The sequence below is a fragment of the Cornus florida genome, unplaced genomic scaffold (assembly GCF_030987335.1).
Source record: "Cornus florida cultivar Cherokee Brave unplaced genomic scaffold, ASM3098733v1 CherokeeBrave_3.0.0_Hap2_Chr09, whole genome shotgun sequence".
Classification (NCBI taxonomy): Eukaryota; Viridiplantae; Streptophyta; class Magnoliopsida; order Cornales; family Cornaceae; genus Cornus; species Cornus florida.
In genome coordinates, this window is record NW_026775579.1 from 61982009 (window position 1) to 61997046 (window position 15038).

At 39.3% G+C, this 15038-nt stretch overlaps 1 protein-coding gene across 1 annotated transcript in view; it reads right to left on the reverse strand.

Annotated features, from left to right (window-relative positions):
- Positions 1 to 13274: 13274 nt before the first annotated feature.
- Positions 13275 to 15038, reverse strand: part of LOC132272695 (putative pentatricopeptide repeat-containing protein At1g12700, mitochondrial) — a 29229-nt gene continuing 27465 nt past the window's right edge. Inside the window, exons 5-6 of the mRNA XM_059773795.1 lie at positions 14309 to 14365; positions 13275 to 13481 (exon numbers count right to left, since the gene is read on the reverse strand). Of these exons, the coding sequence (XP_059629778.1) occupies positions 13275 to 13481; positions 14309 to 14365 (264 nt within the window). The remainder of the gene's footprint in view (positions 13482 to 14308; positions 14366 to 15038) is intronic.

Consider the following 15038-nt stretch of genomic DNA (forward strand, 5'->3'; position numbering starts at 1 on the left):
GATCAACCATGGTGATGCAATTCCGGCGAGGCTAAAAAGACGATCGACTAAGAAAGATTTCTCTGTTTTTTTTTTTTTTTTTTTTTTCTTCTGATGATGGAGATGACGATGCCGATGCCTATTTGACATAGTTGTACAACAAAATTTCAAGAAATTCGATATATATATCGATCCATCATCTGGCCTAAAATCAGGGATCCAAGCTTCATCGATTGATCAAATCAATGATTGGAGAGTTGAGCAAACATGAGTTGTGATATTTGTGGTCATCGGAGTCCGCCCGGTAGTCGTTGCAAGGATTTTACCCAAAAAAAAAAAAAAAACGTTGCAGACGTGAAGGAGGAAGAAGATAAACAGTGTTTGTAACAATAAGGGTGTGTTTGGGTAATTGGGTGTAACAGTAAACTAAAGCTGTGTTTGGGTGTAATGTTCATAATAAGGGGTAATATAGTCTTTTTATGCTCATAAGGGCATAATGGCCCTTAAGTATATATTGTGTGATCACATGACGTGATGGTTTTAACAGTGAAATTTAACCGGCCGGTCGTCAGATGGAACTATTTGTAACAAAAATTATATTTCAGGGGATTTTTGAAAATGTTAAAGTTCAAGGGGGTTTGTTACTAATTGACCAATAGTTTAGGGGGGTTAGCTATTTGTAACAAAAATTATAGTTCAGGGGGTTTTTGAAAATGTTAAAGTTCAAGGGGGTTTGTTACTAATTGACCAATAGTATAGGGGTTTTTTTTTTTTTTTTTTGTATTTAACCTTATTTTTAATTCAATTTCTCCTTACGCTGTGGCTTAGTGATTAGTTAGCCCAATGATACTGAAATTATATAATAATTTCTCTAGAGTACTGATACACTTAAGTAGGGATGGTCATGAATCGGATTGAATTAGATATCAATCTTAATCTGATCCGTTCCGAATAGATTAAAAAAATATTAATCCAATTCATGGGTTCGATCGGATTGCATTAGATCTGCGTATTTGTGATGACATGAATTTTAGGATTTTAATTTATTTTAAGATTTATAGTTGTTAAGATTGATTTTTTTTTTTTTTTTTTTTTTTTTAAGTTAGAAAGATAGGAAAGTGAAATTTGTGACATGATGATGGGTCCCATTTGAGTGGTATTTAAGTAGTTAGAATTTAGTTTGTTACATATAATATATATATTGTATGTATGTTGTTAGGTGATGTGGAGTGAAGATAAGAAAAGAAAAAGAAAAATTAATGGAAGGAAGGTGGTGGAAGGTTCCAGCGAAGTGGGTTTTGACGTGGTGTGTTTGTCTGATGGAAATGGAGGCGATAGAAAGTGATGAGTTGGAATTCTTGACTTTGGTTACATTTATATTTATATATATATATATAGTGTATTAGATGGAAGAAGATAAGTGAGGCAGCAAAATGATGAGAAAGGAAAAGAAGGAGCAGGTGGCCGAAAGTGGGAGGAGAGAGAATTGTGATGATGTAGTGTGTACTGGCGGGACCCACAAAGAAACATTTTTGCCAGAAGCCTTTGGGCTTCACGTGGGTTATCCAATTTTTTTGGAGAAAGAGATTGTCCTTTGGTTGATTTTGATTATTGTTTTGATATATTTTGATGGTGTGGTCCACAAGCTATTGTATGAAATGTGTTGGTGCATTTTCCTACATAATGGTATCTTGTCTTAAGGGTTTTGTAGGCAAATAGAAAGAAAAATACAGAGAGTTTGACGACAGAGGAGAGAGAAAAGTTTAAGAGAAAAATTAGAAAGAGAGCGACAGAGAGAGTTTGAGTGCAGACAGAGAAGGGACGAGAGTTGCAGAGGAGGCTGGGAGTTTGAGGCTTTGATGATTTAATAAGAAATTTTTTTTTTTAAGGTAAGAGTCTCTAATATTCACATTCTTTGATTTTTTGTGAATTTTCTCTTTAAAAATTTGACTATAGCATATTTTAATTTCATAAAAATTGTTTATGCTTATAAAAGTCTTGTGTATTTAATATGATAATTGTATATCATGTGATAATTGACCGTATGCGTATTGCCTATTTGAATTGTATGAGATGACATGCTAAAGTTGAATTAATATGCTTGAATTTTATGTGTGTATATATATATATGACCCTATGTGTTATTAAATGTATGTGATTGTGTTGTGAAAAAAAAAAAAAAAATGTTTTAAGTGATTTTGTTCCATACTTTGTGTATTTAAATTACCGTAATTAAAATGTGAAAGCATGGTACATGTATTACACAAATTTTTTTTAAGTATAATATGTGATTTAAATGTGAATATGTGAAGAATTTTGGCATGGAAAGGCATGATGCATTCATGTATGAGCATTGGGAAAAAAATGAAAAGAAATTATCTTTTTGAAAGAAATAAATGAAAATGATTTTTAGGAAAAATGTTTTTGATGAAAGATTTGCGAAAACCCGGTCGCTTAGGATTTGCCTATGGGTTAGTGGTGTTAATGTGACCTAGAGTGAATTAGGGAGACAACCCTAGCGTGGTTGAGTTAATTGGGTCCCAAATGACGTCCTGGAGTTGCCTTGTGGTCAGAGACAGTTAGCCAATCCTTTTCTCGTGCCGCCATGGAGCTACCATGGTACTGGTTGCATTAACGGTTTGAAAATAATGACGAAAAATGTTTTGGAAATGGGGAGCGACATTGCATGACATTGCATTTCATAGCATGGCATGGTTCGTTTACGACTTAGATTATTGTTGTTGATGTTGAGGTTATATTTTTCCCGGAAATGGTATGATCCCGATTCTCTTTCCTATTCCTTGTTTAGACTCACGGGGTCACAAGAGGTGTGTCTTAAGCACCACCTACTGAGAAATTTGCTCACCTCTTATATTTAATATTTTTTAGGATACGGAAGGCAAGTGGCGGACGACATTCCTCCATAGGGTTCGATGGGTTAGTAGACCATTTTGACATATATTTTGTATCTATAATCTCATTTTATTATTTATTTATTTATTTATTGTGGTCAGGGACAATTAGCCAATCTTTCTTTCGTGCCGCCATGGAGCTGCCATGGGACCGGTTACATTAATGGTTTGGAAATGATGACGGAAAAGGTTTTGGAAATGGGGAGCGACATTGCATGACATTGCATTTCATAGTATGGCATGGTTCGTTTACGACTTGGATTATTGTTATTGATGTTGAGATTATATTTTTCCCGGAAATGGCATGATCCCGGTTCTTTTTCCTATTCCTTGTTTGGATTTACGGGGTCACAAGAGGTGTGTCTTAGGCACCACCTACTGAGCAATTTGCTCACCCCTTATATTTAATATTTTTCAGGACACGGAAGACAAGTGGCGGACGACACTCTTTCACAGGGTTCGATGGGTTAGTAGACCATTTTGACATATTTTGTAGCTATAATCTCATTTTATTATTATTTATTTATTTACTATTCTTATTATTATTTTTTTTTTATAAACCCGGAATGACATGTATAATATGTACTGACATAGGAAAGGACGGTAGTATCCTTAGTTGACCTCGAGTTCGGGTAAGGACTCGATTAGCGATTCGGATCCTCGGGTTCGGGTCGTTACAAATTTGGTATCAGAGCAATGATTCGAATACCATTAGGACGACAAGTAGAGGCCTACCTAGAGTTGTGTGGGAAGTTGTTTGCATTGCTTATGTGGTTATTTGCTAAGTGTTTTGCTATTTGAGAAGCATGCCTACTTGTTTACTTGCTTACCTGCTTATTTGTTTACGTGATCACATGCTTGTATGTTTACAATTTTGAAGGCATGCATATTTGCTAAGTTCTTATGTGTTTAAATGCTAAAATTTGTGTTACATGGATATGCATGTGAAGTAGTTGTAGAATCGAACTATGAAAATACAATGTGAATGTAATTAAAAACATGTTACACGTGATAAGATGACAAGCTGTAAGTACGCATTGTGCAAATGTAAATTATATGAAATGATGATGAGGATGGAAGGGATGTTTTATTTTACCTAATAATTTAAATGGACTTATTGTTTAAAACTTATGTGATAGGACACGGTCGTGTCAAGGGTTATGCTTCGGTTATTGTGTATATATATATAAGTATGCCTTATGTATATGTTTATCTTCTTATGTGTTTATACGGTTGAGCATGAGATGGTTGTGTGAGTCTTAACCCGAGAAGGCGAGGAGCTCGGTTGCTCCATGGTTGTTGGGTGCCAGTTCTTATCGAACGAATGGCTTGGTCTTTTAGTTTATGGATTGAGCTATCCAGTGTGGGGTCCTTCTGATTTTCTTGTTGCATTTGTGCGGTGCTTAGAGCACGACTTCAGAATTGGTTCGTATTTCATGGCACGGTGGCTGTGTTGTGTGTGAGTTTTATGCATCGGTATGTGAGTTCTTATGACTGTAGAGGTCAGGCGTGCGAGTGAGGGTTTTATGGGAAAGGTATGACCTTAGGGGGTTAGTGCTTGTGACTTGGGTCACGGTTTGGTGCGGAAGTTCTTTTCGAACAGGTCGTGGTAGGTGTGACAGAGGTTGTTTGAGTCACGAGTGTAGTCTTTGGGTTGTAGATGTGTATTGTAGGTGTTCTGGTACAGTCCAAGGAAGTGTGTTGTGAGTAATTGACTCTCGGTAAGTCGATTACATGGCTCAGTTGATGAGCAGGGTTCTGGGTTGGCACGACTGTCTACAGAGTCTCGAGTTAGTATATAGTGGTTAGTTTTAGTTGTGTGAAGCAGGATTGCGCTATAAGATAGGTTGTATAAGGTCATTGAAGTGCTCGATCATTTACGGATGAAATGATTGATAGTAAGTACTGTGTTATTAAATGTACTATGTTTTGGAAGTTGAAAGTTGTTGTGGGCTGGAGTTGTATTTCGAGTTGTGTTTGAAGTATCAGGAGATAACGCTTGGTATTTGAGGATTCGAAAAGGTAGACTGATGATTAGAATGATTGGGATGAGGTTGATTTTGTGAGTTTAGTTGTTAGCCCCATTTGATTTTTGTTGGGGCCAAGGGTGTTCTGAGGAACGGTGAAGAATGGAGGTAATGGTGTTGAACCTAGGGTATGAAGTTTTCTTGTTTGGGCATGTAAATTGTCTTAGAATGAGTGGTTTGAGTAGCCAGTTAAGCATTTGTGATTGATTGCATTGTAGATGGTTTTGAGGTGGCAGTTGAGTGTTGAGCATTCTGGTTTATATGCTTATTTGTGTTTTGAGGATTTGTCGGCATGACATTGCCGTATGGATGTTCTTTTCTAGTGGTAAATAGTGGTCTTTGTGAGGAGTATCGAGAGTGATGCTTATTCTATTGTTATGATGGTGTTATCTTAAGGGTGTTAGAAAAAGAATTGCTTGGTAGTGGCTTGATGGTCTGGTGGGATGATAGGTTTGAACTGTTGTTTCGAATGAGTAGCAGTAGAGGAGTTATGGCATGATGTTTAGCTTTGATTAGAATAATGGCTTCAGATATGATTCGAGAATGGATTAGAGATTGTGAGTGTTGTTATATATTGTCAGGCTGGTGATGGTATTGTGCGCCAGTTGAGGCGATTATGGACGGCTTAGTCTTTAGAGCCAGCGAGAGCGGTGTTGCCATATAGGCATCCTTTTCTTTTGATGAGTCGGTGAATTGTTGTGACTGAGGTTGCGGGTTTTGTGTGTACGGTGATCGAGGTAGTGTTGCCGGGAAGGTAAAGGTAGAATAGGTGACCTAATGTTCTTGTATGGCATAGAGGTGGTTGGTTGGGAGTGACTGATTCTAAGTAGAATGGGACACGGTGTCCTAAGGGTTGTGATTGTTACTAATGTTAGTGTGTCGTGAGCGTGGGTGTTCTTATCTGATTGGTTTTGGTTAGCATAGGTGTTGCAGAGTAGCGTGTGCGGGGTTTCGGTGTTGATAGTGTATGATGGTCCGTTAGTGGCGAGATTGCCTAGAATTGTGTTCATAGTTCCGTACGGGTATCTGGTTAGTTCACCTCCTTGTGTGTAAGGAGTCCGTTTCATCTCAGGTGAGATTAGGTGTCTATGGTTGGACGATTGGTGAGTAGAGTGTGACAAGGTGTCAGGTGCATTTAGGTGTGAGTCGTTAGTCTCTTGTGAGAGCGGGGTTCGTTACCCTCTACGTTTGTTCTAGTTCTGGCAAATGAGTCGTTTTTCGTGAGTTTTGTTCTCCGTTTAGGAGTTGTGCAAGTCCGTGGGTGGACGGACCTGTGTGTGGTTTGTTATGTTGTTAGAGTTCACCGATAAATGTTTGGTTGTTTGGGTCGACTCACTCCCACGGAGGGAGGTAGGGTCTTTGGTTTCGGTGGTGCTTGTTTTGAGAGTGGTTTTGATAGGTGGTGTGAGGCAAGAGTTGCCAAATAGGGATTGTGTGTTTTCGGTGCTTGGTACTAGCGGTGACGGCTAGGGGATGTGTCATGAATTGTACATTCGAGGATGATTAGGTGATGTGAAGTGATGTGAGTCTTGTATTTGGGTATTTTTATAGACGTTTGATTTGAGCAGTGTCTTGAGGACAAGTGTTGGTATAGTTTGAGTGCTAAACAGCTACAGAGTGATTGTGTGATTCCATTGATGAATAATATGAGTGATTGAATTAAGGTTTCAGGCATGAGACGGTCGTAATGTGTGTCTTGAAGAAGTAAGAATTGGACTGAATGATGTCATGGGGTTGTTTACCTGGTGTGGGTGTTATGAGGAGATTGGAGATCTTTCATGTTGGTTGATGATTGTGACATTTGGTGCAGTATTGTTTCTAGTTGGTTAGGGGTTGTGTGATTAGAGTATGATCGAGAATCTTAGAGCTGATATGTGACTGTATAGTTGTGGAGTTATATAGAATGATGGAGGAATAGTGAGTGGATCTCATGGTTGTTTTGTAGATTGTGTGAGATTGTGTCTGAGGTTTGGACCTGAGGACAGGAACGACGTCTGTGCTGAGACTGGATAGATGATGAGAATGGCCTAGCCAACCATTTCTTCTAAATCAGTCCTTCTCTAACACGATGTTGGGTCTAAGGTCAATGATTATTTCGTTTTGTCAGGGTCGGTGAGAGCATGATACTGTGAGTTGTGTCAGCGTGACAGTGTAGGTTCAAAAGGTTTTACTCTGGTGACGAGGTATGTTAGGTAGGACAATGTGTCTGTGTAATATTTATGACATGTCTTTTATATATATATATATATATATATATATATATATATATAATGTTAATTGAATAAAACATTTTGTAAAATTGGTGGGACCCACTCCTATTATTTACTACCACATGTGACAAAGGGTTATACAAACCCATTTTTTGTTTTCCAATCAGCGTTTTCTCTTTCTCTGCTAGTGTTCTCTCCCTCGCTGCTTTGGTTTCTTTTTCTTTTCTTTTACAACTTCAACTCCTGATTATTCTCTCATTTGTTGGAAATTTTGGATGCCGTTTGAGGCAAATTGAAGCCCATGACGAGATCTTCAAAACCATACCAACAATTTCAGCTTTTGGCTACTCTAGGGAGTCCGAAAATTGTGACCCATTTTGAGGGTTTGAGGTGAAAATTGGGGGTATTGCATAAAATAGAGGTAGTTGTTCCTAATTCACTTTTTTCTTGCTCCTTTGTGAATCATCTTATTTGATTTGTTGTCAAACATGTTAAATTGTGTTAGTTTTTTCTTGAAATGATTATGTTGTTGTAATGAGATATGTGTCTATGTGTTTTAATTGGTGTTACATGAAATATATGCTTATATGAATTTAATTCCATGTCTTACTTGCTTACCATGCTAGAATTTTGTTGAAGGAAGTATGTTATTTATTTTTTTAACTTCTTGTGAAGCATGTTAAGTAATTAAATCTTAAAATTGGCGTGTGATGATAAATATTGCTATGACCAAAAAGGCATGAAGCATCTATGTACTTCATTGGGAAAGAGATGGGAACATGAATTTGACCAAAAAAAAAAAAATTAAATTAAATAAATAAAAAAAATTATATACATATATATTTTTGGGAAAGAATTTTGAAAAGAATTTTATGAAAAACCCGGCCGCCTAGGAGTTGCCTAGGGATCGCGGTGTTAGTGAGGCCTAGAGGGGGCTAGGGAGACTGCCCTAGTGTGGTTGAGTTACCTAGGCCCGAAATGACACCATGGAGTTGCCATGGGTCAGGGACAGTGGCCAATCCTCCTCTCGTGCTCCAATGGAGTTGCCATGGGACGGGTTCACTAACGGTTTTGAAATGATAATGGAAATGGTTTTGGGAAAATGGGGAGTGACATTGCATGGCATGACATCTCATTGTGTGGCATAATTATTTGTGGTATTGGATTAATGATGTGGTATCGTAGTTATACTTTTACTCTCGGCATGGTATAATCCCAATTTCCTTATTCCTATTCATTGTGTGGATTCACGGGGTCTCAAGAGGTGTGTCTTAGGTACTACTTACTGAGCAATTTTGCTCACCCCTATTATTTAACATTTTTCAGGGCTCGGAAAAGAAGTAGCGGATGACAATTCCCCGCAAGCTTGAAGAAGATTAGGAGTTGTATTTTGTTATCTTTTGTATCTTAGCCCATTTTTTTTTTTTGTATTGTCTCAACAATGTAAAAGAGTATTTATTTTTGCAAATCATGGCCCTGTAACATAACTAAGATACTTGATTATTTTTGTTGTAAACTGAGACCATGTAAATGCTTAAGTTGAAGGGAATGACGTTGATGGGCTAATTTGGGAAGGTTGTTGATGTTGTGGTATTGGGGAATGCATTATATTTCTTTTGTATTGTGTGTTAGGGCAGATTGGATAGGTCTTGAAAGGCCGTTAATTTTTTCATTTGAACAGGTTGTTGTAGGACCATTTTTAGCGGAGGTGATGCCAAATTTTTTTTTTTTTTAAATTTTTATTATTTTCGGTATTCAGTTTAGGGTCGTTATAAATTTGGTATTAGAGCAAAGGTTCGAAAACCATTAGGACAACGGGTAGAGACCTACCTAGGGTTGTCTGGGAAGTCATTTGTATTGTAAATTCCTTATTTGCAAAAGTGTTTTGCTATGTGAAAAAACATGCTTAACTGTTTACTTGCTTACGTGCGTATGTGATTATATGCTTATATTAATGTGTTCGTTGCATAGTATTGCATGCTAAGTGTTAGTATAACATCCTTTTATGTTAAGTTGTTCATAGTTGGACCTTAGTGTTATCGTTATTGAATTGTTTTCTTTGTTTTATAGAACGATGTCACGGCGTGAGGAACCAAGGGAAGTTGGCCCTAGGCCAACAAAAGGTGATGTTAGCGAGAGCTCTAGCTCCAATCCAGCGAAGCCAATTGATGAGGACACACTTCTTCGGGATTTGATTGCCCCAAGAGTTGTTCCTACAAGGAGGGATAATGTGGAAGCACCCGTTAAAGAGGGTGAAAATCCGGCGGAACTAGTATTGAATTGCTTGTTGCAGAAGGCCTTGAGGGCCACCATTGCTACTCAGCCGCAACCAATACCGCAGCCGGTACCACAACCGGTAGTGCAAGTAGAGGAGACGCCAGCACAGAAGCGTTTTAAGATTATTAAAGGGTTTTCTTAGTTGATGCCAGTGATGTTTGAAGGCGATGTAGATCCCATGGTAGCGGATGACTACATGGAGCAAGTTGAAACTCAATTGACTTCTATGGATGTGACGGAGGATCACTTGAAAATCATCCTAGCCACTTATAAGTTCACAAAGGATGTCAAGTTTTGGTTGAAGTTGGTCACAAATCAATATAAGATTGAAGAGATGAGTTGGGATAGATTCAAGGAGTTGTTTTATGAGAAGTATTTCCCTACCTCCAATAGGTGGGAGTTAAAGAATCAGTTTATTGGCTTTATCCAAGGCAATATGTCGGTGACGAGTACGAGAATAGGTTCACCTCACTCTTTCGCTTTGCTCCAGAGATGGTGAGTAATGAAGTTGATAAGGTTTAGAAGTTTATCTCCGGATTTGACTACAAGATGAGGCCGTTGTTAATAGCACAGGGCATCAAGGTTTATTCTGAGGCAGTGGAAAGGGCATTAATGCTAGAGGCAGAGGCCAAAGATAAAGATGCAAGAAGGGAATAGTGGAAGCAAAAGAGGAATGCAGGGTCATTTTCAGAAGGACCTTCAAGGAAGAGGAACATGGGTGGTTCATCTCAGTTTCAGGGGCAGCAGTTAGCATGATCCGCTCTTACCACTCCTATGCCAGCAGGGTCTGCCAGGAGTGGTGTCATTTGTTATCGTTGTAATCAGCCGGGTCACTACAAGTCAGAGCGTCCATAGACATCAGTTAATTCTGGGGCTTGTTTTGGTTGTGGCCAACAGGGCCATAAGGTTAAGAATTGTCCTAATTAGGGAGTAGGCACCGGTAGTGGCAGAGGGTCATAGCAGAGGCCGTCACAGTCGGCTACGGTTCAGTCAAGTTTCAGACCACCACCATCACAGCCTGCCATGTCCTCTCAGGGTTCACGGCCAGTTAGGAGGGATACTCCTACTATGTCAGTAGAGCAGTCAGGTGTTTAGGTTGGCAGTTCTCAGGCACAGACACCACAGGGACGTGTCTTTGCACTTGCACTGACTGATGCATCTCCTGGATCGTCAGTTCTCCGAGGTATATTTCCAGTGTTTGGTTCTTGGGCCCATGTTTTGTTTGACTCTGGTGCATCTCATTCCTTCATATCATCATCATTTGCACTTGCATCGGGGGGGTAAAGGTCAGTTTCATGGATCGGGCATTATGTGTTGATACGCCAGTGGGGTTTCAGTGTCTTTGAGTCGAGTTGTGCGGGATTGTTTGTAACGCCCCAAACCCGAAGGCCCAAACCGTTAGCCAGGTCCTTACTCGAACCCGAGGTTACCTAGGTCCGTCATGACGTTTCTATAGTCAACACACCTTTACAACGCTTGAATAACAACTTCAGTATGTCCCATCACCCAATCCGTCATTTAATCAAATAAACGCTGGAGAAGGAAGGAAGCATAATCAAGCTGCTTCATTTCGGTCGACCGAAGTGGAGCTTCGGTCGTCCGAAAAGGAGATCCCGAGAGCAACCAAAGAGGAGGAGAAAACTTAACCAAAAAGGTTCATTTCGGTCGACCGAAGTGAAGCTTCGGTCGACCGAAATGAGGATACCGAGGGCAAGAAAATGCTTTGGTCGACCGAATCCCATTTTGGTCGACCGAAGTGGAGGTCCTGAGAGCAATCAATCCGGTTTCGGTCGACCGATGCACCATTTCGGTCGACCAAAATGGGATTCGGTCGACCAAAGCATTTTCTTGCTCTCGGTATCCTCATTTCGGTCGATGGCTGTGCCAAGTCCGGATCCAGAAGTCAACTTGTTGAATTATGAAAATGGAAGGGAAACTGGAAATGAAACTTATCAATGGTTTAAACTCGGAATGGATCCTCAACCCAAAGTTATTCTACGATCAAAGACGAGGGGACCAACCCACAATCACATTAAAACATCTTTTGAGAAACAAATCCATGAATTTAATAGATTGGCTTTACATCATGGTCATTATACATTAAAATGAATTCTAGATTCAGGTTTCATCATTTACATGCCAAACTAAACTTGATACATTTCAGAATATGTACTTTACTTGATATATTCAAGTTCTACAAAAAATACATTCAATAGATTCTCCAAGTTCCTTCAATTCAGTGGTGGATTTTCATCCACCATTTCTTTGCCGAAACCTGAAAAATATAATAATATAGTGGGGGAGCAATTTGCTCAGTAGGTGACGCCTAAAACGCACCTCATGAGACCCCGTGAATCCAAAACAAAGAATAGGCCAATAGGAGTTGGGGTCATACCACAGGGGAGAATACAACATGGTTATCTTTCTCAACACAAATAATAAGATGCAATGGAGATGCAATGCATGCTGATGTCGCTCCTCATTTTTCATAATCAGAATCATCGCTTTCAAACTGTTAATGTAACCCCCTTTAGTGACTCCGTAGCGCCGAGAGAAGGATTGGCTACTGTCCCTGACCTTTGGTGACTCCGCAGCTTCATTATGGGGCCTAGATAGCTCAACCACGCTAGGGCAATCTCCATAGTTTCCCTCTAGGTTACATTAACCTACCAGCCCGTTGGTAACTCCGCAGCGACCGGGTTTTTCCAAAACACTTTCATCAAAATATTCTTTCCCAAAACTCCCCATTTTCATTTTCAAAAACAATTTCTTCCTTTCATGCAACCTAATGGTGTACATGTATGTCTCATAATCTCAATTCTATGAAAATGAGGAATTTGACACAACACAAGTAAGCATGATCTCATACTTTTAATATTTAAACAATAATGGATTATCACTAAATACAATAGGACATGCTTTCATACACCAGTCATAGCATGTGAACAATACAATAGGCATATAACTCATTATATAAGCATGTTTCTCATATAGCACAATCAAGACAAGTATTCACATATTCATATATATACAATCAAGACATTTTAAACTACAATTAACACCAACAAGCACGCTATGACACAATTTAAGTAGAATAACTCACAAAGGTGCATGAATAATGTGAATTAGGAAGCCCCTACCTCAAAATGAGCAAAACCTTTGAAGTGGGTCAAGGAATTCAAAAATCAAGGAGGGCACCAAATCTGGAATTGCTGGTATGGATGTGTAGAGCTCCTCGTGGGCTTCGTTTTGCCTCAAACGGCACCCAAATCCGCTAAGTAACGAAGAAGGAATCAAGCCTCAAAGATTGGCTTGAAAGGAAAAGAAAAAGAAATGGAAAATTGAGAAGGAGAGAGAGATACGGGGAGAAAGAAAATGGCAAGTAAATGTGGTCTCTAGACCACTTATAAACATGGGTGGTGGGTTCCGCCACTTCCACCTTTGACTTTTCTTTTTTCTTTAGCTTTAATACACGCCACATAAATACAAATGCACCACTAATTAAGTGTTACATAATCATATAAATTAAAATGCACCAATTGCAAATGGACCCAACCACAATCCTACGAGTAACATAAGAAAAGACCGAAATGCCCTTGCATCAATGAAATTCTGAAAAAATTGAAAAATGGAGAAAATTGGAAACGTTACAATCTACCCTCCTTAAAGAGATTTCGTCCTCGAAATCTACCTTTCTTAAAAGAAGGAGGCCCACAACTAGAGTCTTTTCGAGAACACCTCACAAAATCCGAAGACCAAGTACTCAATCCACCATACTGCCTTTGACACCAGCGCCCACAGGCAATCACACACTGCCGCCAGAAAACCCAATGATCACCACCCCACGAGGGAACTCATCGCTCACAACATCAAGCACAAAACCCACTGAATCCTATACTCGACTTAAGATTAACACCAGTCTCCTCTACACTGCTACCTAATACTTCGGAGCTCGAAGAAGAATGGTCATAAGACCCAGGAACATGACAACATCCTATCACACTTATCCTTCTAAAGGGTAACCCAGACCCCAAATGAGGAACCTTATCCAACACACAATTAGACTCAAATCCAATCTACACGTCATTGTCCAATCAATACTCGTCATCCAACATACGGCTATATAACTACATAATCATACAACAATCACCAATCACACCAATCGATAATTATCATACGGATCAATCCTCAAGACAACTAAACGATGAATCCTCTAACAATTATTCAATCATGAGTCGCCGAAACAATAAAATGTACTACTCTGCATTCTGAACACAAATCCTCAAAACGAGATTCTCTATAATCAATGATTGTACCACTAACTTGTTATCAAACACCCAATACCATCTAACACCTTTTGTCACCCAAGATAAATCATATAAGTCCACATTATCACACAAACACAACGTACAGTACCATACTCTCACTATAATTAACAAGTCAGAACGATCATTGACCTTTGACCCGACATAGTGCCAAAGAAGGATTGATTCAGGAGAAGTGGTTGGCCAGGCCATTCTCATCATCAATCCGATCTCGACCAGACATCGTTCCTGTCCTCAGGTTCAAACCTCAAACACAACACTACATAGTCCACAAAACAGCCACGAGACCCACTCTCTAATTAATCCGTTGCTCTACATAACCTCAACAACCATACAACCATAAACCTATCCTCAGAACCCCAATCATATCCCAATCACCTAACCATAATAAACAAAAACAACACGACACTAGCTGTCTCAATCATTGACCAACATCAAAGCTCTCTAATTTTCTCATAATACCAATACCAGGTAAACTGTTCCATAACATCATTCGATTAAGTTCTTACCTCGTCAAATCATACAATACAACTATCTCATACTCGCGATCTCAAAACTAAATTAATCATTCCTATTACCCTCAATGGAATCCCATAATCACTCTCTAACTGCATAACATTCAATAATACCAACACCTGTCCTCAAGACAGTGCTCAATTCAGACATCAATAAAAACGTTCGGAGATACGACTCATATCACATCACTTGGTCATCCTAGACCTTTCATTTATGACAAATTCCTTGCCGCCACCGAAAATAACAAATATTAAAAACACAATCCCCATTTGGCAATCTGTACCTCATATCCTACTAGTCAAAACCATCCTCAAAACAAGGACTACAAAACTAAAGGCTATACCTCTCTCCGTGGAAGTAAGTCGACCCCTTTAATCAAAACCTCAATCGACGAACTCTACAGAGTAACAATCACTCGCAATCCCGTCCTTCCACGGACGCACACAACTCCTAGACAGAGACAAGACTCATAACAAATGACGTCCTTGCCAGGACTAGAACAAACGGAAGAGTAACAAGCCCCACTCTCACAAGAGACCAACTTGCACTTGTATGCACCCGACACCCTATTACACGTTACTCATCAACTGTTCAACCATGGACCCCCATTCGTTCCTGAGGTGAAATGAACTTCCTATGCACTCAGAAAAGAACCGACTAGAAACACACAGAGAACTACGAACACCAATTGTACAGGATTTCTTATTTCGTCTGTGTATAGATTATAGGGAGTTGAACAATTGTACAGGATTTCTTGGATGTATTTTAGGAGATTCCAGGGTTGCGTCCTAG